Below are 25,364 nucleotides of genomic sequence, written 5' to 3'. Positions count from 1 at the left end.
GAGAACGAGTACACCCCTTAAAATGTACTCATAAAAGGGAATGAATTTTATGTATTCTCTGGTCTGCTGTGTGTTCGTAGTCTCAGTGTAATTTCTGCTATGTTCAATTAGGGTGGAGAAAATGAATACACCCCCTGTGCTATGTTTCGTAGTCTCTGTTATGGTAAAATAAGGGTTGGAAAATATGCTCATAAAAGGGAATGAATACACCCCTAAAATAGAGGTTGTTGTGTGTTACGTAGTCTTATGCTGTGCTATGTGTTCTCACTGTAATTTCTGCTGTTAAAATAAGGGTTGAAAAAATATGCTCATAAAAGGGAACGAGTACACCCCTAAAATGCTGTGTGTTCATAGTCTCAGTGTAATTTCTGCTATGTTAAAATTGAATCGGTGAGATTAAGAAGGGAAAGATTCCACTTTTTTGTCAAAATAAGTTGAAATAGCCATTTTGTTTCTTTAATTAAGACACATATTTTGGCATGAAAAACGGAAAGATTCCTTTCATCATTATGACGTAAGAGCACGTGAAAAATTTGACTGAGGTTAAGAAAGGAAACATTCCAGGAATCTTTCCCTTCTTATTCTCAGCCATGGAGCTAAATAAGAACATACTGGTGTGCCTAGGTATGTGAAGTTCCTATTGTTTTGCTTTGGAACGGAATTTGTTCAAATTGAGGCCAGTTTTCGGTTATTTCCTAGGAAAGGTCCGTGTTGTCACTGTTAGAGGCTTCACATATGCAGTTCCTCTATTTCATATTATATCTAACTCCATTAGTACGAGTGTTGTAATTGCTTTTTATAAAAAATATGATCGGTTAATATTGCTGAGTTAAGGTCCGTTGCGCGGACATGTGTTAGTGTCAATTTACCCTACTCGTGTAGGCACTTCAGTATGTTCATGAGAGGAAAACACGATAACCATAAGAAATTTCCCAATGATGTTTTAATAGTGCTAAAGGAACACATCGAGTCTTACCCCCAAAAAACCTCCCACTATTCTTCAAATCCTGTTACATATTTAGAGGCTGGGCTGACATGCACAAAGAAGCATAAAATGCTTCTGGAAAAGCATCCAGAACTAAAAGACATAATAAAATATGAGTACTTTTTAACTTATTACAAGGAAAATTATGGGTACCGATTCGGTAGGCCGCAAGTTGACGTGTGTTCAACGTGTGAGGACCTAAATACAAAAATATCATCATCGACATTGAATGACAACGCTAAACGGGTCGCTTTAGCTGAATTGATGATTCATAAAAGAGAGCAAGTTTTACAAGAAAACGGAAGAAGTAACTGAACTATGCTCTAATAGAAATGACGTACATGGAATCTGCTTTGATTTCATGCAAAATCTTCCTTTGCCGTGCATACCTGTTCAAGAAATGTTCTATTTAAGGAAGTTATGGCATTACGTGTTTTGAGATTGTTCTTATTTGTTACTATTATTAGGCGATTTAATGAAGTACATGTATTTTTGCCGATTAGAGGACACAGTTTTCTCCCCTGCGACCGGAACTTTGGTGTTATTAAGAGCCATGAAACGCCACGATAGGATTTATTCCCCTGATCAATACAACGATATGATTAGCACTGCAAAAACCAAGCAGCCTTTGTTTCAGGTGAAATCCGTTTCAAACAAACACATTCTGAACTTCAAAGGATGGTGGCCGACATTTTTCAAAAAGACTTGTGCTAGTGTTCGAACCAAACAGCCTTTTCAAATCAGTACCTACATACATTTAACATTCACAGCAGCAAAAAGGGGATATGTTACAGTTCACACTTTTATAGACGGGCTACAAACTGAAGTTTTTAAACTGTACAAAGTTGGTGAAGCAGACCCTCCTGTTAAAAAGGCATATAATGGAATCGTTCCCATAAAAAGGAAGAAACTCGAGGATGTTGCCAAAGTGGTTCACTATGTGCCGGAACAAGCCAGAGTGTTTTACAATAAACTTTTAGAGTGGCCTACTCATGAGCATGAGAGTGAGAACAGTGAGTAGTAATAGAAACAGTGTACAAAGGCACAAACCAATATATCATGTATTTTATTTTTATAACATGTGAATAATGTATAATTTTCATTATTTTTGTTGGTTTAACAATAAGTAAGGAACAGTTTTAAGCTCATAAATACGCTTTTCTTTACTTTTTTCGACATCTAAGTCTGTTGAGATTAAAAAGGGAAAGATTCCACCGTTTTTAAACCCATATAATAACTGTAATAAGAATGTAATGGTAAAACACTTTTTTGTATATGTTACTTAAGGTTATAAGGAGCAACTTTCCAATAGTACGTTTCTTCCTGTGACTATTTGATTGGTTACTATGAAGTTTTTTTCAGTTTCCCAAAAGTTTGGTTATGTGGAATCTTTCCCTTCTTAATCTCACCCGTTCAATTAGGGATGGCCTTTTTCGAAAAATCTGTGTTTCGATTTTCGGAAATTTCATTTTTCGTTTTTTCGTTTTTCGCTTTTTCGAAAAAATTTTCGTTTTTCGTTTTTTCGAAAAAATTTTCGTTTTTCGTTTTTTCGAAAAAAATTTTCGTTTTTCGAAAAATTTTTCGTTTTTCGTTTTTCGAATAAATTTCGTTTTTCGTTTTTCGTTTTCGAAAAAGCCATTTTTCGAAAAAGTATTTTTCGAAAAAATGTGTCCATCCCTAATCTCAAGATTAAAGAGATTCACAGTCACGTCCGGATGTGTGCAACACTGGCACTAGTACCCGTAGAGTATATTTCTGATGGTTTGTTGATCAACATGGAGGTTGTCCGATTAGACGAAGAGTCGAAGTCTTCAATGATTACGGAGCAATGGCTGGAAAATCCAAATTTTTCTCCGGAAAGTTGGAATTGTAGAAGTCACAGGAATCGAACAAATAAAGCAGTAGAAGACTGACACAAATGCTTAAACAAAATATTATCCAGAACCCCTGCACATTTCCAGTCTTGTGAAGACTATTGAGGGAAGATTCTATATGTAATCATGTTTTCAGAAGAATGGAAATGCTGAGCATTACTCAAAAGAACGGAAAAGCCATGTATATGAAAGTTGACGATAGGATACAGTCAATACTTCATAATTTGAGAGAACATGTTGACCTGAGAAAATGTCTCAGTCGCTTGAGCGTTGTATGTACATAACCTTGAACAATTTCCTATGAGAGCGCGGTGGCTCAGTGGTAGAGCGTTCACCTCCGGTGCTTGGGGTCCCTGGTTCGAGCCCAGCTTGCACCGTGTGGACCTTGTGGTGGACAAACACCGTGCTCGTGGGTTTTCTCGGTGTTCTCCCGTTTCCTCATTTCGTAGCGTTGCACCATTTCATCCATTATTTTGCTCATTAGCATCTCCCTTAGTTACGCAGCCCCATTCGAGGTCCCTCGTGACTATATGTTTAGCGTATGAGTTTTCGGCTCGGGAGACCGGGTTCGATTCCAGCCTGGAGCTCAAGTGGTTTGTATCTCATGTTACGCTGAGTTCACGTCTCTATAGCTGAGTAGGACGCTAAACTAAAACCAATATCCTCATCATCATCGGAACACATTTGCAAGGTGTTAAGCTTAAAATAAAAACTAGATTGCGAATCTTCTATTTATATGTTTTCTTTTCACTTGAAAAATATTTTGAGTCTCTTTAAAAGAAGGAAACACAACAATCATTTGAGATTTTACATTTAAAGAGAGAAAAAAATGATTAATTAGGCTTATATTATATGGAACTTCTCCACTTTATAGTATAAAAATTTGAGATGGACCATTTATCTTGATACGCCCATGTAATTTTGAAACTAATTGATAAAAATGGCTGGAATTTTGTAAGATGCAAATAACGACAAGGGAACTCTGTCTAATAAACTCTGCAGTACCAACAAATTAATAGTGTTGCCAACATAATATAAAGTTTATATTTTTAACGCCACTATGCCATGTTATTACATATCTCAAATCTAAATATTAAACGAAACCTTACAACACAAATTTGTTATTCAGTGTTGCAAATCAAGGATGCTGCAATATGACAAGCATCTAAACTTCAGAAACCTGATAATAGTATTAATAAAAGCAGAGGCGGATTCAGGACGAACTCAACGGTGAGGAAAGAAGGTAGTGAAAGATTTTGTTTTCTCTCTCACCGACTTTTGCAGCACTGGTGATTGTGAAACTTAGGGAGGTGAATAACCTCCCCCCCCTGGATCTGTCTATGAATAGAAGTGAGACGGCAGTGAAATGCAAACCCGAAATACCTTAGTGTCGAATACTATGACCGTGGCTTATTCCGAATGAATACAAGAAATTGAAAATTAGACTTTTTTCGAAAAATTTCTTACATAAACAGAACGTCTAATCACGTAGGTGATTCTCAAAAGACGTAAACTTCTCGGAGCCGTTACAGCAATTTGATATCTCAAATCGTTCAGGAGATATGAAAAACGTGAATACTGATAGTGATACTCCTAAAAATGACGTATTTGGGGATTGTTCGTAATGTATCTTGATTCTCTTTGCTTTTATAACATTACAGAAACAGATTTTGGTACTTGTAATTACAATAAATTCTTGCAATTACATAATTTTAACCAGTGTTGCAAACTTTACCAATGTGTATCACATCTCCAGATCAGTTTGAGATATCAAATTGCTGTAAACTGCATTATGATCTTTACGTCCGTTGAAAACCTTCTATGTTGTTGGATATGATACTCATCCAAGCAGTTATCGAAATAAAATCTTTCTGAAAAAAAAAAAGTCAAATTTTCAATCCCTTACGTAAAGACTAAGGAGCATGGAAGCTTCTCAGTTGCGGCAAGTGACTTGCCAATAATGGCAGAATACCTATGATGACAACTTTGTACCTATTTATTTGAAATAAATCATATCATGATCATAGTATGTAACACTAATGTACTGTGGATGTGCATGCCCCGTCCAAGTTATTATTTATTACTATTATAGAAGCCTAAAACATTTGGATCTTTGAAGGCCCGTGCTGGCCCACCGGGACATGACCCGGTGCGCCCTCCGAAACATCTCATTATAAATAAAGGTACAACTTTTTTATATATATAGATCTAATAAATTCTTACATTTGTTATTGCTAAAGAACTGGTGGTGAATACAGCGCGTTCTTTACATAAGGCGCCCTCGCGAACTACATCAAAAATAAACAGTTTTATTTATTCTTCTGTATGACACAATTTTGTACAATGAATACATACTGTTACTGTTGGTAAAAAAAACCCATGAAGGTTACAGTGCGCCCTCTATATAAGGCGCCCTTGCGAAACCTCACCAAAGATAAACGGTTTTATTTATTCTTCTGTATGGCATAGTTCTGTACAATGAATGCATACTACTACTGTTGGTAAAGAACCCGTGAAAGGTACAATGCGCCCTTTATGTAAGGCGCCCTTGTGAAACCAAATCAAAGATAAACGGTTTAATTTATTCTTCGGTATGACACAGTTCTATACAATAAATACTTACTGTTACTGTGGGTAAAGAAACCATGAAGAGTACAGTGCGCCCTTTATGTAAGGCGCCCTTGTGAAACCAAATCAAAGATAAACGGTTTAATTTATTCTTCGGTATGACACAGTTCTATAGAATAAATACTTACTGTTACTGTGGGTAAAGAAACCGTGAAGAGTACAGTGCGCCTTTTACGTAAGGCACCCTTGCAAAACAACATCAAAGATAAAAGTTTAATTTATTCTTCTGTATATTGGTGGATCTACGATCACGTGGGGGCGAAGGGGGCGACCGCTCCCCCAAAGGTCTTTTACTTCCAGTTTACTTTCGGAAATAAAAATATTGTCTTTTCAATCTGGCCGATCCAATCTGTGTGACAAGCCTAGCAGAGTCTAATCAAAATGTATGGTACTTAATACAGACATATTTGAATTGTGAATACTTCTGTCCCTAGTTCCTTGAGACCGTCACCATAAGCCGCAAACGAGCGAGAATGATTTATTCGTTGAACGAACAGCTGTAGGAAGAAGGAAAGATGGATCACTCTTTGAACTAAAAATGTATATTTTAAAACTATATCCTAGAAAAAAAAAATGATGTGTGATTCAAAACCTGAAACTTCAATTACGTTTACCTTGAATAAAGAGAAATATAGAATATTCAGCGCTCCTTACCGAAAAGCTCTCTGAATCTAAGAGGAGACTTTTCGGTTGGTTGATTGATTGATATGTATCAAAAGCAATGCTTTACAGAACGAGAACTAGAGTTTAAAGTTGGATCTGAACCACTGCAGTGCGTTCTATGTTCACTTACCTTGTATCAAACCACAGAACCTCATGCATCAAATATCAAAGGTACGTTCGCTAGCTACTACATCAACAAAGAACTGTGACTTTTGGGGTTCAACACAGAAACATTCATTGTGACTTTTAATGGCATTTCATCTTTTCTTAGGAAATAATACAAGCTGTTATTGCAATCATATATAAAGAAGTCGTCCTGATCTTCGCACAGGCCAAACCGCTTAAGCTAGAAACTTGAAATTCGGACAGTAGATAAGATTTTCGACCTAAGGTATCACTAAGGAAGGATTTTTGGGAAATTCAAAGAAAGGAAGGGGGAATGGGGTGGGAATTATTTTAATAAGATGATCATCTCTCCGAATCCCTTAAGGTTAGAAAACAGAAATTTGAATTTTGATTTCTCATTTAAAATAATGCGTTTCAACATTTTTTGATACTTCAGTAAAATGGGGAAAAGAGGTGTAAAGAAAAGGGGGCGGGGATTGCAGTTATCATAATAAGATATCAATATCTAAGAATCTTTGAAGGTTAGAAACATGGAATTAGGTATATGGACTTCTCACTTAAAACAATTCAATATATATTTCAGCGTTTTGTATTATTATTATTATTATTATTATTATTATTATTATTATTATTCAACGAAAAATGTGGTTCGGATTCCATTACAATCAATAAGTGCACGTCTCCTTTAGCCGTCATGTCACTACCATGGAACGTTAAGCTCAAGCAACAAATCAAAATACCCTATGTATAGAGGTCTACACTTTTGTAATAGTGTCCTATATTTGTCTTCTTGCTCTCTCCTGCTTAAGTTAAAAATTCCTGAATGTACCAGAAATTGAATTCCTTACACATTCATCTTTAAATACATCAATTGAGTACAGTTGGGAGCTTTTCTTGAGAAATGAACAATTCCATGGGTGTCAAAGTTTATCAGTCAGTGACTCCCCAACTCCTCGTGAATCCTGGGTTCTATACCAATCACAGAAATGTTTTCTTCACCTTTGATACATCAGAAGATTTTGGTACGACTTATGTAGCCGCAATCTTAACGCGCACTTAAGAAAATGTCAATAATGTTGATAAACTGAAATTATGGTGAAATATTGAGTTTAGCAAAACGAAACGTAACGGAAATCCAACATCTTGCCCTCAGGAAATGTTCTTTCCATAGCGCCATAGATCAAAGATCAGATCAGAGAGACAGTGAAAAAAAATGTCATGGATAGGGGTCGACGAACGTCAAGGCATTCTATTGAATAATGAAATTGATAGTTACGTCAAACTTCATGTTTTCTTGCGATCACTTTAGTGAAACAAAGGGAAGCTATATTTATATACACAGAGGAGATATGGGAGAGGCTTCGTGGCAGATAACAGATGGCATATAAATGCCATCGTCAATATAGTACTTTGTGTAAGTACTGTGCAAGACAGTGCATCTGATATATTGTGGTGACTAAGTGTGAAGTGAATTATGATACCGCCACGCCTCCGAAACGGAAGTTCGTGTTTAATTTAACTCTAGAGAAAGAATATACTTTCAACAACAACAACAACAAAAAACGGGTCACAAAATATAATCTGAGAATCAGGTTTACGCCCCCCCTCTCCAGCCTCGGATTCATATGTGTCCCATTTTTGCAAATTAAAATTCTGGTCACTTTTATGCTACCTCATCTTCCAGAAAGCGAACCGCACCTCCAAACGATACCTCTGGATCCGCTAGTGCTTCTGTATGGCACAGTTCTATACAATATACATACTGTTATCGTTGGAAAAGAACCCGTCAAGGCACCCTTGCAAAACAACATCAAAGATAAACGGTTTTATTTATTTTTCTGTATGACTTAGTTCTATAAAATGAATACATGGTGTTACTGTGGGTGAAGAACCCGTGAAGGGTACAGTGCGTCCCGCGCATAGAGCACCCTGCGAAACACCACGTTAGAGGGAAGTGGTTTTAATTGTCCTTCTGTATATCAGTTCTATATAGTAAATTCATATAGTCATTGGCGCAAATCCCGAGAGGATGAGGGGGACATGTACCCAACCTTGGAACTGCGGGGGACTGTCCCCTCAATAATTCGATTTGAAATGTGTTTTTGGGGGAGAAATATGATGATTTGTGTCCGACTGCCACAAAGGAAAGTGAGATGAAATTGATGTCTCTTGGCTTGTTTCATTTTAAAAAAAGAATCGTATTCTTTCATATTTCAAACTGAACTTCGTATCCTGGCGTATTTACGTCACATCAATCTGTATTAATTCAGCTTCCGTTACTTGGACTCAAATTGCAATAAGTGTCAGAAAAGGATATGTGCCTCTCCTCATGCTGGAAAATTGTCTCAGCTGTAGATAGGGCACAAATCCCAAGGAAATGGGGGGCCTGCCCCCCAATTTCAATACATTAAATTCGTCTTTAATTATTGTTAGTCTATTTATTTAATTCCTGTAACGATTCCTATAATGCTATTGAGATCATCATCATTTTTCTCAAATAATAGTATTCTTGCGTCATACATAATTGATTTTCTTTCTTCATAGTTTTGGGAAAGTCATTATTTAAGTTATTATAAAATAAGTGTCCTAAAATTTAATGCGGTCTAAGTAGAAGCATACCAATTACAAATATGCATGTATTCAGATCTCAGAATAAGTTCATGGCATTGATTTGTAATACTGATATGTACCACTATTTCATCTACATCGCCTGATATATAATATACAACATGTTCACCTCAGAAAGCAGATTCATCTGAGTCTCATCTGCCCCTTCGCCACCAAAAAAAAAAAAGCCTTAAATCTGCCCGTCTCCCAATATTGAAGACAACTGTGCTCCCTCAGTTTCTTTGGGAGCCACCCTTGCACCGCCACTGCACTTTATCCGATTGTACACTAATGGAATCTATGACTAAAATAATGGACATTCACTTTTGCCTAATTTCAATCCGACATTTTGTTCTGGAGTATGGGTGTTTTTGCATTTTTCCGAAAATTTTTGGATGGTCATCGCTCCGAGGCATTTCTACACCCAGGTTGGTCTATACTTTTCTTTTTATCTTGGAGACAGGAATTAAATCTTCCAAAAGACAGACAGACAGACAGACAGACACACACACACACACACACACACGTAATCACGTTTATATGAGCGCCCTCTTGGTAGACTTGTCCACCGCCCTCATTAGTAAGCCAGCACGGGCCTGAATCTTTGTGGATGTTTGTGATACTGTAGCATCCTTAGTTTGTAACAAAATTTCAGCCTTTTTTATATTATTCTAAAAGTTACAAGAGTGTAAAGATAAATAGTCCACTAAGTGTGTTCCTGTCACGTTATTTTTTTATTTTTATTCTAAGAGTGTCAAACACGAGTGTCCTCTAAATAAATTTTATCTACCCCACTCGGGGAGGGGGCTAGAAGATTCAAATGACACCAATGTACAATCACTTACCTCTGTTTCTTTTGTGGCTCCATCTCTGGATCACACTCGGCCTCAATAATCTCTTCCAGTGACTGCTATCTTGATGTTTCGTGTATAACACCAACGTGTCGTGATCTTAAATGGTACCACAAGCCAGTCGTTGAATTTCGATTATGGATAATACTTCGACAGTAATTGCATTTTGAAGAAACACCATCATTTTCACGAGTGAAATGTTCCCATATATTCGACTTTCCCATTGTAAATACTTCCCGAAAATATCTCTTCTTGCAGTTCTCTTATATAGTTCGAAACAAGCTCTGCTTTGGTAACTGATATAATGAACTCGGTTGGGTATTCCTCATAACGAACTAATGCTTCTCCCACTAGGCCAATAAACATATCAGAAGTGTTGATATCGTAGGACACGTGTCCTTTCTCTAAACAACAATATTTTATTGTTACCAAAATATTCAGTCACAGCGAATACGAAACCACGTACCGTATCAGCAAAGGCGAGTACGAGATAGCTAGCTAAAAGCAGTCTCAAATAGCTATTACGATTAGAACACGCCGCATCAGCGAGATAAGATACTATTCAATTTCAGTCAGGGAGTAAAGCTTATCTATATGTAATGATGCGTTTCTTTTCTTTTGTTTATAACTTCAATCAAACCAGGCAGGGAAGGAAATGTTGCTCTTTCGCAACTTCAAATTTCTCTTCAGTTTCGTTTCGTCCCTTCGTGTTCCATCTCCAAACTTTGTCCTTCTGTTTCGATTTTTTTTCGTTTTCCGAAAAATTTTTCGTTTTTCGTTTCTCGAAAAATTTTTCGTTTTCCGAAAAATTTTTCGTTTTTCGTTTTTCGAAAATTTTTTCGTTTTTCATTTTTCGAAAAATTTTTCGTTTTTCGAAAAATTTTTCGTTTTCCGTTTTTCGAAAAATTTTTCGTTTTTCGTTTTTCGAAAAAATTTTCGTTTTTCGTTTTTCGTTTTCGAAAAAGCCATTTTTCGAAAAAGTATTTTTCGAAAAAATGTGGCCATCCCTAGTTAAAATAGGGGTTGAAAACTATGCTCATAAAAGGGAATGAATACACCCTTGTTATGTTAGGTAGTCTTATGTTCTGCTATGCTATGTTAAAATAGTGCTATGTGTTATCTGCTCTTCTATGTGTTATCTGCTATGTTCAGAATAGGAGTTGGAAAATATGCTCATAAAAGAGAATGAATACACCCTTGTTATGTTATGTAGTCTTATGTATCTGCTGTGTGTTCATAATCTTATATGCTCTTCTATCTCATGCTATGTTAAAATAAGGGTTGAAAAATATGCTCATAAAAGGGAACGAGTTCACCCTTGTTATGTTACGTATTCTTATGTGTTATTTGTTCTGCTGTGTGTTACGTAGCCTTATGTATCTGCTGTGTGTTCATAATCTCAGTGTAATTTCTGCTATGTTCGAATAGGGGTTGGAAAATATGCTCATAAAAGGGAACGAGTTCACCCCTTAAAAAGTGCTCGTAAAAGAGAACGAATACACCCCCTAAAAAGTGCTCATAAAAGGGAATAAATTCACCCCTAAAATGGAGGTCGTAAAAGACCGTGGGCTCACGGTGTACGGTGCTCAATTTCCCAGGGGCTTGTGAGTTGTCTGATGCTGTTCTATGTTGGCCTAGGTTGTTCCAGATCGATCCATTTTCTACTACTGGAGACAATGTGATGGACGAGTCGTCTGTTCGGCGCTGGTGTCGCAACTTCAACTTGGGGAGGGGGAGTACACACAACGAGGAGCGTTTAGGGAGACCATCTGTCATTACAGACGAACTGCTGAGGTCAGTAGACGAATGCGTGAGGAACGATCAGCACGTCACAATTGAACTCTGTGAACATTTTTCTAATGTGTCTCGACTTTCTGGCGAGAAAAAGATTTGACAGCGATGAAGAACTTAAACGAGGCATGACTACGTATCTCAATACGCTGGCGGCGGAGGACTATGACGCTGCAATACAAAAACTCGTCACACGGTATGATTATGTGGAGAAGTAATGTAAAGTATGCTCTTTCCAATAAAAATGTGTATATTTGTTAATATGTACTACTGTGTCTTTATTGCACAAACGCGTACCACTTTCCGGATGGCCCTCGTATATATATATATATATATATATATATATATATATATATATATATATATATATATATATATATATATATATATATATATATATATATATATAATAGTTAATGACGTTCCGTATATGGTTAATATTGAAAATTGTAATAAAACGATGGACCCAAAGAGCCATGGTCCTAAATACAAACGAATTTAGACTAGTTTAGTCAAATACTATTTGGTATGTTGAACTATACACCTTATATTGCATTCATGTAATACAACATGTCTTAAAGCTAGAATGTTTATATTGAAATTAGTGATTTGCAGTGTATTAATAAGTGAAAGCACATTATCTTCATTCATCTTAAATACACTAAATAAGGCACCTAGTGTTTCCAATTGGTTCATCGTTTACTTTCTCTTCTGTTGTTGATACGCTAATTGATGGTTTGGATCTCTTTATTTACTGTATTACTTATCTGCTAATTATAGGTAGATGCTTCGCAAATAACTGTAAACTGTTACCTTGTTTTGAGTAATGATTCAATCACAAAGGTAAATGAATCACAAACAAGAAGACCGTGATAATTAATTCCAATAATTTTGCTTCGTATAGTTATCGTTAATTAGCCTGTTCACTCAAAATCTCTCGTTCCTTCTCGGCAGGTGTTCTTTTTCTTTTTAATTATCTCAAGATCACCAGCAATCAAATTTATCTACCTATATTCTTTCTAAGTAAGTGGAAAATTGGATGGGTCAAGCAGTAGCATCGTTTCAGATTTTGCTAGGGAGGAGCGAGACTCCCAAACGACACAAGAATTTCAAGTCTTTTATTAATATATTAGTATACAGTGGAATCAAAATATGTATTTCAGAACTCAGGGGAGGAGGACAATTGTCCCCCTGTGCCTTTCCCAAATGACGCCCCTGGAGTCACTTCGCCATCTTTCATCATTATCCGCCATTTTCATAAATTTTTACATTAAACTAAATATTTACAAAATAATTATTTACTATAGATATCAGTTATATAGATGACTGGGACCAAGATCTGCACCTAAAGATATGGAACTGCAATTGAGGTTCAGTTCTAAGCAATATTGCTGCTCAGTAATTACGATGGTCATGTAACATGGGTTCCTGTCACCATGGTATGGGGCGTCATCAGGTTGTGGATCGAGGAGAGTGCCTTTAGATATAGAGGTTTGCTGCGAATATATTGAATAAGCAGTTGCGGAGAGACAACTTAGTCCTTCAACATGGGGTCTTAGCGTGAGGTTAACAACCTCATCCTGCAAAAAAACACACTTCTTGTTCAGAAACATTCACAGAAGCATCGGACCAGGAGTTGAGTTGATTTTGAGTTTAACGTCACGTTCAGCCGCGAGGCTATATGAAGTGTGGACCTAGTGATTAACATGGAATCCGAACCACATGAGCTTCCGCCGGGAATCGAACCCGGATCTTCCACGTCAATGGCTTAGCTACGAAGAAGCTCTAAACCTCTGACCAGAACTTTGCATGATTTAAGCAAAGTAAAATAGACATAAGATTTGGAAGCCTGTATAGGGCAGGCGCATTAAAATCCCTAACAAATGACTTACAGAATTATAGGATGGACCTGCTAGAAGTACAGGAAGTTGATAGGAAAGAAAGGGAGCAACACAAAACGGAAATTGTATGTCTTTTCTATGGGGAAGAAAATAAAAGTCATCAACTAGGAATAGGGTTTTTCCCCTCACAAACTAAGAATATCAGCAATTAAACATGTTGAATTTGCTAATGATAGACTTTCCTTCAATAATCTTCAGGGTCAATGGTGTGATATTATTGTGAGACTTTTTTTCATGTTATTTTGTTTAAAGTACGTATCCTAAGGGGTAGAGGGGTTTAAAACTTATGCCAAAAAATACAGAATCTCACGAGTCCGTCAAGCCCGTCACGAAGATGAAACTCAGTGTATAAAATTATGTGGTTCGGATCCCATGTTTACATCTGATAGAGTTTCGCTGAAAGAAGCGCTAAACTACAAACAAATGAATCTTTATGATCAAACAGAATGAGGTAGTGGCTTGCTCAGGAAGTGGGGAGGGCGCAAGCACTTCCATGGCAAATGTGCGCACTTCTTGAGCATCCTGAATGCTTCTGGCAAAATTACATACGTTATATTTTTAGAAACAGAAATGAGGTAGGAAACGAATTTTCAAGGAACCAAAGAACTGAGCTTTAAAATTCACTCTTATTCACTTTATCACAGACTCTCTGTCTCTTCTATGTCAATAATCTAGTAATTTGCATATGCCATATTTAAAGAATCTTGTATGTGTACTACATGGGGTGAGAAGTCTTGAGGGACTCGACACTAGATTACGTCACAACTAAATATTCGTATGACGTTTACAAAGTTCCCACTTTCAGAAGTCAAATTTTCATAACATTTTGGCATTTGCCTACGGTTTCAGTAGAGTAAGTGGCACTACTTGTGCTTTTGTGAAAACAACGGACGAAAAGGAGTTTTTGATTTTGAATAAATCTTACTTTCTTGGCGAAAATACATCGTATAAATCAAATAATGGTTAGCCTTGTTGATAAAAGGCCCCGTTTCTGTCAAATTTCTGGAATATTTAAACTGCAATCAACGAACTAAGCAATAAATATACATTAACCGTTAAAGATGGATTTAAAGTATTTCTGCTAGTTTACTTTTCCCAAAAGAAATACAAGACAAAGGATAACTTTAAAAATTGTAGAAGATTGTGTCCTATAAAATGGTTTAAAAAAAGCTGTACATAAAGTTCGGTAACATTTTCAAAATTTAGTTTGGATGATTTTTGGAATTATTGCTAGCCAGAAAAATAAATATTCTAAATAGTACATTTGATCTCCTTCCCCACTATTTACCTTTCAAGGACCCAACGGAGGAGCCTCGTATAATCTAATAAATTTTGCAAAGATACTCAACTTTTGCAATACACACTGACACCTCTTAGAATAGACACAGACGCCTCTTAGCATACACACAGACTCCTTTCAGCATATACACCGACCCCTCATAGCATATACACCAACCCCTCTTAACATACACACAGACTCATCTTAGCATACATAGAGACGCCTCTTAGCATACACACAGACTCCTCTTAGCATTCACACAGACGACTCTGAGCATATACACCGACTCTTCTTAGCATACAGACTCCTCTCAGCATACACACAAACGCTTCTTAGCATACACACAGATTCTTCTTAACATACACACAAATTCCTTTTACCATATACAAAAACTCCTCTTAGCATACACACAGACGCCTCTTAGCATATACACAGACTGCTTTCAGCATACACACAGACTCCTTTTAGCATATACACCAACTCCTCTTTACATACACACAGACTCCTCTTAGCATACATAGAGACGCCTCTTAGCATATACACAGACTTCTCTTAGCATACACACCGGCCCCTCTTAGCATATACACCAACTTCTCTTAACATACACACAGACTCCTCTTAGCATACATACAAACGCCTCTTAGCATACACACAGACGTCTGTTAGCATACACACAGACACATCTTAGCATATACTTCGACTCCTCTTAGTATACACTCAGACACACAGATTCAACATGTCTTCTTGACTGTGGTTCCCGCTTTCTCAAAATTTTCACCAAATTCTACCATATCACTTTATGTTTTTTTCACTATCGCTATAGACAAATATTACTTGCTTAGACAAAAATTCCCAGAATTAATTTTGTTTGGATTTTATTTCAAACGTAAATGATCGTTACCGTGGAATGTCGTAATCAAGATACTATTTTATCTTCGTGATCATTTATCTTTATTATGTGCTAATTTTTGGATATCGATCCTCTTTCAGAGTTTGTATTTTTTTCCAGTGGCGGATGGATGAAAGTTTCGTGGAGCCCCACTTGGCTATGTGGTGCAGGCCTTACTGATTCAAGAGTCGGAGTTGTAGGCTTAGGCAAGATAGGCCAACAAGTAGCTAAACGCCTGAAGCCATTTGGAGTGTGCCAAATTCTGTACTACGACACCAAGAGGCAATCTACAGACATTGAAAGAGAGTTCTGTGTTGAGTATTCGACGTTTGACAATCTCCTTTTCTCTAGTGACTTTGTCATCGTCACTTGCTCTTTGACCCATGAATCAAGACTGTTGTTTACTAAAGAGGTTTTTGCTAAAATGAAGCCCAACGCTGTGTTTGTAAATACGAGCGAAGCAGGTAAGAGATGACGCAATTATTTCTATTGTAATATTCGGTAGAGTAACGGTACATAGGCTTTTCCCTCACCTCATTTTTATTATAAAAGATGTTTATACAGTTTGTACACAATGTCACAAATAAGCAAGTTTCTACAATTGGACCTCCTGCCCGTTCTGGCTCGGAGGTTTTGTGGTTTCCTGGTTAAGAATGACCCTGTCTGTTACAGCTGCATTAAAGGAACCGTTTGCCAGTTGCAGCTCAGATGTAGGGTTAGAGGAGTCTCTCCCGCCCGTTGCAGCTTGAGAGAAGGGAGTATCTGTTGCCCGTTGCAGCTCAGATGTAGGGTTAGAAGAGTCTCTCCCGCCCGTTGCAGCTTGGAGAGAAGTGAGTATTTCTTGCCCGTTGCAGCTCGGAGATAGATAGGAGATGACCAGTTAACAACTGATGTCTTCTACTTCGATGTGTTCGTTTATATAGCCAGTTTTCGGAGGCGGAGCGTGTGGAGGGGTCGAAGGGGTCTCCTTCGTGTCTCTTCGCGTTTTATTGGTGGTGACGGCATAAGTCGTTTGCTTACTGATGCTCGTTCCGAAGCCCACGGTTTTGTTCACTAATTTAAGGGGATATTGCACTATCCCTAAGGTTTTCCGCAATTTTTGAAAGAGTTCGGTTTAGTAAAATTCGTTTATATATTTACCCTCTCTAAGCGTTTGTGCGCTCGTCTGGGAATCAATAAATCTCAAGAACATCTGCCCGGCCTGTCATCAATTTTCGCCAGGATGTAGAAAGTCAAAGTTAGAATTCGAGTTCAGTAAGGCATGTAATGTACAAAGCAAAATAATAGAAATCAATCATTTCCGGTTTTTATGTTGGTCACTATACAGCAAAAGTAGTAATAGGTAGCGAGAAACTGTTTGCTGCAATCGATCAAGTCTCCCAAGCTTACCTAATTAGGTAGAAGGTAGAGCAATTCACACATGGAAATCGATTTTCTTCCACAATCTTTTATTGTAAAACTTTCTGTTATAAAACAATATAACAAAGGTTCACTAAGATCAATACAAAATCTACCAAGTATCAGGGGTAAAAGTGGATCTGAAAAGGTAGGAGGACGCTAGGTAGCGGCATGACGTAACGCCGTTCCCCTTGCCTATCTTTGCCCATTGTAAGTTTTTTGGGAACTGGGGCGACGCCAGGGGCGGATCCAGGACCGACTTCTGGGGTGGGCGGTGGGTTGTCATACTGTTACTTAAGAGCTACTTTTTAGAGCTTCAAACTCTGGGATAGGTTATATATATATATATATATATATATATATATATATATATATATATAAGAAGAAGAAGAAGAAGAAAGTTTCCTCTTCTGGGGGGTCGATCGCATCAATCGCCTCCCTGGATCCGCCCCTGGGCGACGCCGTACATATTTTTAGAGGTGGGAGGGATGGCGTTCTCCCGCGTTCCCCTTCACTTTTACCCCCTGGTTAAATAGGTACCCCAATGCCCAAGCAGCCTAAGAAAGGATTTTCACAAAGCTTCACAAAAGCTGAGTGAAAGATGGTAGGATTCTCAGTGCTCCACGAAAGCAAAGGCAGGTTGGAATCCCGCAAAACTCTGGGCAAGCTGAGCATGAATGAAAACTACGAAGCTCCACGCAAACAGGATGGTTGTGGTTAGGAAACTCTTATAGCTCTACGTAAGCTAGGAGAGCGGTTAAGTTCTCCCAATGCTCAAGGCAAGCACGGTGAGCAGGACGCCTTAGAGTTCCAGGCAAGCTAGGAGGCTTGGGTTAGGTAAGGATCTCTCAAAGCTCCAGGTAAGCTAAGAAAAAGGAATTCACCAGCCGAAACATGCGGTTGTGGCGATGCTTGGAATTTTATACCTTTTCCTCAGTAGCGGTTACACTGCTGTTTCTCTTCCATCACACGAGCAAGTGGTGACAATGATTCCTGTCGTCTGCTACATGTGGTAACTTGTAATTGAAGAGCATGTGTTCTTATTTATAAATATAAAGCACATTTTGATATTTATAAATACAGTATAATCACGTGCAGGGTACTAAATGAATTCCATCTCCATCCTTAGTTCTATTAAAACTGAAGTAATAAAAATCTACTACAACTTTCAGTTTAAACATTGATCTCCATAGATCAAAAGGGATAAAAGGAGTGAGAAGCTGTTGTTTTAATCGATTTAGAGTTATAAGAACAGGTGTCATTTTCTTTGTTAATTCTTTATTCAACTTTAAAATGGCAGAAATGAACCACTTCTGACTTGAACGTTTCATTTGATTTGATTTTGAGTTTAGCGTCTCTTTTAGCACTGAAGGCTATATGAGACGTGAACCTACAACTTAACGTGGGATCCGAACCACACGCGCTCCCGCCGTGAATCGAACCCGGGTCTCTCACGCCAAAGACGCGTACTCCCGATTTCAACGTTAATGGCTATAGAGTGGAAATGTAATAGATGGCGAGAAGCGTCCCGAGAATATATTCCACTCAAATCTCACTCTACTGAAACCGGAACTAGAAGCACTTCCGGTTGAAATATGAATTTTAAAAAAATACTAATCCATAGAAACCACACTAATTCACGTGGTGTGCACGTGACGCTGTTACTTGCTCAAAAGGTGTCGGTAGCTTTGAGGCCGTAGATTCTTCGGATTTTGATCTATGCAGAGTGTAACTAAAGGTCGTATACAACGCTTGGGAGGTGATTCCTCACACGAAAACAAGCAAAACGTTTATGTGACATTTTCTTAAATTCGGCGTCGTTTCCGAGTTCGCAAATGGCGGCAAAACGACGTGTGACACCTCATTGCGGACAAAGGAAAGGTACAACAGCAAGCGGGTCTACACAGTTGAGAGAAAGTAATGCCTGAATAACATAATGGTGTGAGAAGCAAGGAAGTAGGGACGCGGCACAAGGAGTTCCTTTTCTGCATCCATTTCCCGCATGTCAGTCTGTCCACATGAGGAAGTCCCCTTTGAGAAATTCCTTGTGCCGCGTCCCTACTGCCTTGCTTCTGACACCATTATGTTATTCAGGCATTACTTTCTCTAAACTGTGTAGACCCGCTTGCTGTTGCACCTTTCCTTTGTCCGCAACGAGGTGTTACACGTCATTTTGCTGCCATTTGCGACAGCTTGTAACTCGGAAATGACGCCGAATTTAAGAAAATGTCACATAAATGTTTTGCTTATTTTCGTGGGAGGAATCACCTTCCAAGCGTTGTAAACGACCTGTAGTAGTTACACTCTGTAGTTATGTTTATCCGGACGAAATTCAATGTTAAGTTTATAATAGGTGTAGTAGTCCGATTCCCGCTCCTGTGAGTTTCTATTGTACAAATGTACCGTGTTATGCAAAAGTGAACTAAGCGCCAAATTTTGAAAATCCACGTAAATGCGACGATTGGTTCCTGATAAGCATTAGAACGTTTTGCACAATCGAAAAGAGAGGAAAATCAACACCTTTCCAAAAAAAGAAACATAATTTCACTTTTGATTACGGCTACACTAATGCTGGACATCAACCTTCAAACGTAATTTTCTCAAAAGTATGAAAGTGGCGCTTAGTTCGTTTTCGCAGGACACGGTACAAATTACATCTGTAACTTTTCTCGTAGCATTTCATTTCTTACCACTTTAATATTTTATTAATTATTCCATAATCATATAAGTGTATTTTGCATATGTCAGGTTTAGCCTATGCAATATAACTGCGGACGTAGGACAGAAGATACATTCTTCTGTTGCAAGTTATTTTAATTTTTTATTATTCTTTTTCTTTTCTTATTTATTTTCTCTTGCTATTTATTTTGTTTTCTTATCTATTTCAATTTGCAATAGTTTTTGTTATTATTTTTCTCTTCTTTATTTCAATTTCCCATTCTTTATGTTATTATTTTTTCTTTTCTTCTTTACTATAACTTTTGTTTCCTCATTTTTTCTTGTGTCTTGTTCTTAGTTATTTAATTTCCGGTTATTTTCTTTATTATTCTTTCTGTGAAAGTGAAACATTTCCTAAGCTCTCCTTTTCTAGCATTAATAGCAATTGTTCATATTTATTTTAATTTGTGTTTGTTCTTTTTCTCTTCTTACTTAGTTGACATTTGTTTTGTGTCCTTCCTCCGCCTATAGTGAAAGGAGTTTTAGGATGAATCACGTGATTGACATGTGGACCGTGTGAAAATGCACGACACCTGCAAAATGATTAATCCGATAAACAGGACCGTGCGAAATTTTTCGATAACAGGCACCGTGTAAAAATGCATGGAATCGCGTCGATCAGTTAGTCAGGACATCTTTTATATAGAGAGATATAGTTTAAACATATTAGATATTTTAACATGTAAGAACATTATAAACACATATTTCTAATTGTGCCCTGCAACTCCTAAGTCCGGCCTTCAGAATTATTAGAGTATGTTCAAGGACAAAAATGTTTGACTGAAAAGTCTAGTAATGTTAGAAATAATTGTTCTGGTAAGGTAGTGTAGTGGAGCAACATTAGTGTTTACAATTTTGCATAAACGACAACTTTAGTTAGTAGCGTTTTAGGGGCTAACAACATGTATCTAAGAGGTTACGCGCAACAAGTGTATCTGTCTACATTACAGGGTTCTACACATGCTGGCTGTAAACAACTTCAGGCGAGAAACACGAAGAAGACGCCGTAGACTGTCGTCAACAATAGCCAAATAACGATGATCAATTACGTGAGCTGACATTTTAAATTAAAAGAACATTTAACACCACAGAAGGCATCAATCTCTACCGATTGATCATCTCTATTCTCTAAGACGACTGCTCCTCGCAATATCCTTACCACTTGCTAGAACAATTGGTCTCTGAGAGCTCCTTTGTTTGGACACCTTGTCTTCGCAATATCCTTACCACTCTGTAGGATGCCTGGTATCTAAGAGATCCTTTGTTCGAATGCCAGGTCCTCGCAATATCCTTACCACTCTCTAGAAGACCTGGTCTCTGAGAGTTCCTTTGCTTAGACACCTTGTCCTCGCAATATCCTTACCACTTGCTAGGGTGATTGGTCTTAGAGTTTCTTTGGTTAGGTGCATAGTCTTCGCAATATCCTTATTACTCGACGACGCATGATCTCTGAGAATTCCTTTGCTTGGACGTCTGGTCCTCGCAATATCCTTACCACTCTCTAGGACGCCTACTCTCTGAGAGCTCCTTTGCTTGGACGTGTGGTCCTCGCAAACACGTCAGCATTTTCTAGGACGTTTGCTCTTTGAGTTTTATCCTCCTCTCTTGGACGCCTGGTCGCTAAGAGGCACGTACACACGCACTTTGGATCCTGTCACCCTACGGCGCTTGGTCTCTAGATTCCTACAACAAACCTCCAAATTAGCTAAGAAGAGCTTAGTATTTGAACTGTATTTATTTGTTACTGTACATAAGATGAACTTTTATAATGGAGAGAATTGGGAAAGTCCAAATTTCCCGTGTACCATTTTTGCTCTGTCCTATAGACAGAATATTACAATATACATAGTGTTTATTGAGGTCATTAAAATTCAAGAGAGGACAGTTAAAAACACAATACCATTTTCTACCTCAAATATATCGGCACAGCATAATGGTGAAAAAGGAAAGTTCTGTGAATGATGCCCTCTTGTAAGAAAAAGTGATGAGGTGTCATCAGAATAATAACAATGTATAATATTATTTAAGCATATTCATAACTGTAAATCACATAATACTTTATTCCTTCTGAGGCATCATAAATGTTTTTAATTTCATTTCAGTGGTTGTTGATCAAGAAGCACTGATGGAAGCTTTGTTGAATAAGAAAATTGCTGCGGCTGGACTCGATGTCACAGACCCAGAACCTCTTCCACCAGATCACCCACTGCTGAAGGTGAAAAATTTAGGTAGGGAACAATACATGTAATTTACACAATTTATTACTTGTAAAACAAGGTACAAATAAGACTATACCCTAACAGTAGATACAACTTGCAAACCGCTTGCTGTAAGCTTGCATTGGAAGTCGGCAAAGCTTGCATCCGACTTGATTGGAAAGCGTGCAAGCATGCCGCAAGCTGGATTTCAGTAAAGAAGTTACATGGGGGCAATTTTCCATTTAGTGTTCCGTTCAAGCTTGATGCAAGCGTTTTCCGCTGGCGGTAAGTCAATAGTTAATGAGCGGCTAGTGATGGTGTGACGCTCTGCGAGGGATCTAAAGCATCACTTGGGAATACAACAAAAGGCAGATTGTATGAAAGCACGCATTGGAAGGGCAAGCGCAGAAAGTCAAAAGCCAGCACGCACAACTGGACAAAAGCTTTCTTGTTACTTGGGTGGTATTTCGATTTAATTATAGAATCATATTTTAAATATCGATATATGGATATACGGAAATCATATTGTGTCCAATACTATTAATAGTTTACTATCGGTATGATTCAATTTTTAAATATTTTTCTAATTAAGATGTGATACTGTTTTCGACTTATTTTGATATTTTGACTATATTGATTTCCCTGACTCCAATGTCGATATATCTTCTTTTAAGTCCATAATTCGGAAATCCTGCAAGAGTACCATACAATTCATTCTGAAATCAAGGAAACGCCTGGGTGGAGTTTCGATCACTCTATTCTCTACAGGGTGAATGAGCAAGAAGCGGAATTCTGCACTAGAAACAGCTGCTCTGTGTACAGGTACATTGTCGTTAGCTTTTGTAGACATCGCTCGATATCAACATTCCATACCGTACTAAAATCGAAGCTCTCTACTTTTGTTTTTATACTAAGGAAGAATATGCAATCGTTTCCGAGTTTCTTCATTCGATTAGAGTGCGTCATCTTTACGCTTAAAATATAATAAACACTCCTCGTATCTGATCTCACTTGTACAAGTTATAACGCCATCGTTATAAATATTTTCCATAGCCCTCGTATATGGAAGAAGATTTCTTGGAATTAGTGCGCACTGACACAAAATTCTTGGAATTACGATTTTGCGAAGTTTCTCGTTCACAAGTCTTTCTATGTGTGTGTGTGTGGTTGCTTGCCCATTCTTCTCTTCGTATGGGCAAATATGAATGAAGAATTCAACTCAGCTTAATTTCCTTCTTCTCACCTTTGGAAGCTGAATTGCAAGACTAGAAGGCAGAAACGGACTATTGCAGCTTTATTCACTATCCATACCCACCTTCATGGCGCGTTATTTGGTTTAAAGGTCTAGTAAATTCCTTCGAATAACCCATCAATAATAAAGCGGAAAAGGAGTTTCTCAGAGAAACAAAGCAATTAGTTTTACTGGACATCCATCTTTCAGAGGATCAATATTTTTCATGTGACATATCTAGATCAATCTTACCACTGTCGTACCCAATGAAGATCAGTCATATATTTGTAATTATTTTTGAAGAATGAAAAATTACGCAATCATAAAATCTTAAACAAATGTAGCAATACCCTAACAGCACAAGTATATAGCAGGCATATGTTTGTCATGTTCCCTCAGATACATGGGAATGTGCCCAGTGTGTGTCTTATGTACCTATGAGAGAGAAATCACATGAATGGCAAGTGATAGTCAGAGTCTAGTTGAGGTCTTTGAATTTGACTAAGCAGAGTGTTCCTTTAACCGCATATATTCGACGATAACCGTTTGGGATCAGATAAAATTTGCTCGCCATGTAATTTTATGACAAAATTACGAGTGTCTATTTACTTTATTTTATAATTCTTCCATATTGATTTTCAAATTATCGGCGACAGTTGCCATCTAATAAAGTTGACGCGTTTGTTGCTTCTAGTACACAATCGCTTAGAAAAAGAAGCAACAAATGCATCAAATGTGAGATATGAATTTAGAACCCTTAAATGTAGCATGCTTAGCACGTCTTGTGCTGTTAGGGTATCTGAAACAGTATGTGCCTAAAGGACGTACCTAGAACATGACAGTTATGTCCCAAGTTGTAGCCGCCCCTTCACATTGCCGGGTCACGACTATTAACATCACCAAGGCAACACGAGACGGTTCCAAATAGATTAAAATTTTTATGTTGGCCTGGATATCGATAGGTACGCTGCCAAGTCCCCTGGTCGTGGTGCGTAGCAATGTGGTCGGGATTGGGAATCTCCAGATGGTCTTCGTGGCATATTGATAATTATTAAATATAGCTGGATTGGCAGTTAACAGATTTATCAGTGTGACTTGTAGGAAGGAAACACCAGATGATGGTATGGGAAGGAAGTACGTACATTTCACTATAACGCCGCTTAATGTTACATGTCTTAATCAGGCTGTAAACTTATTTAAATGCCACAGACGTGAAGTCTTCAAAGAGGGCAATACGCTACATGCAAACTAGATAGGGCTCTATTGGCACCATGCATTTATATATTGCAGCATTGCCTCAAGTATTTAGCTTCACCGTGATCATTACTCATTACAGTTTCCTGACGAATATGCATTAGCGACTAATGTTGTGTTACTATGGTACCCGGCCATATCCACCATCAGTACGCTTCATAATTATAGATCATCTGCCAAGAACAACTACGATACCTATTTTCACCTACGACAGAGAAGTGCGACGTATTCAGGTGATGAAATATTGTCAGGGATCCTAACTATTTACTCGTACATGTTACTCATATTTATATCGCCTTCAATAAAATATAAATATTATAATATAAAATTTCACAGTGCAGATGCACCAAATGATTTAACACTATTCCTGTAATAATATTCTGTATTCTTTTCACCTTGTTTCAATTATAAAGCATCAATAATAATTTTCATGACAGGAACTTAATACATCAATAATCTATTTTTTTAGTACATTTTTATCTACTACTTTTCTTCTTCTTCTTACAGAACATTTCATAAAGGCTTTAGTTTTCATTAAAATCACATGTTTTGTATATTGCATTGACCATAGATAAAATATTAAAATAGATAATTATTTTGTTATATAATTTCGATCAATATTTAAACAGAAAATTTAAATTTTATTACATAGTTCATTATTCCGAATCTACAAGTTTAATAACATATTACCCATCTAGCTATAAATAATCTTTTACAAAATGATAAAATATACTAAATAAACAAACTCTTTCAAACTTGCAAATAAACAGCTAATGCAAGAGTTGACAAACTGAATTTACATTAAAGCATACATATACTGTAAGGACCATGTGCCAAAATGGTCCGTTACACTTTTGCCGGCCCTTGAAAGAAAAATTTTAAAATGTTAGTTTTAAAATTTTTCACACAATATCGTAACCTCCATTAACGTTGGACAACAAAAGGTTAACATAGCATTAAAGGGTTAACAT

The 25,364-nt window shown here is 37.4% G+C and overlaps 1 protein-coding gene across 1 annotated transcript in view; it reads left to right on the top strand.

Moving 5' to 3' along the window:
- The window catches only part of LOC145686792 (glyoxylate reductase/hydroxypyruvate reductase-like), a 95,393-nt gene that overhangs the window by 46,056 nt on the left and 23,973 nt on the right, over window positions 1-25,364 (top strand). Inside the window, exons 4-5 of the mRNA XM_081760449.1 lie at window positions 15,715-16,058; window positions 21,813-21,938. Coding sequence (XP_081616575.1) covers window positions 15,715-16,058; window positions 21,813-21,938 — 470 coding nt within the window. The remainder of the gene's footprint in view (window positions 1-15,714; window positions 16,059-21,812; window positions 21,939-25,364) is intronic.

The sequence above is a fragment of the Thermobia domestica genome, chromosome 5 (assembly GCF_964235325.1).
Source record: "Thermobia domestica chromosome 5, izTheDome1.hap1.1, whole genome shotgun sequence".
Lineage (NCBI taxonomy): Eukaryota > Metazoa > Arthropoda > Insecta > Zygentoma > Lepismatidae > Thermobia > Thermobia domestica.
Note: the sequence above shows the minus strand (reverse complement) of the source record. Positions and strands in the feature narration are given on the sequence as shown.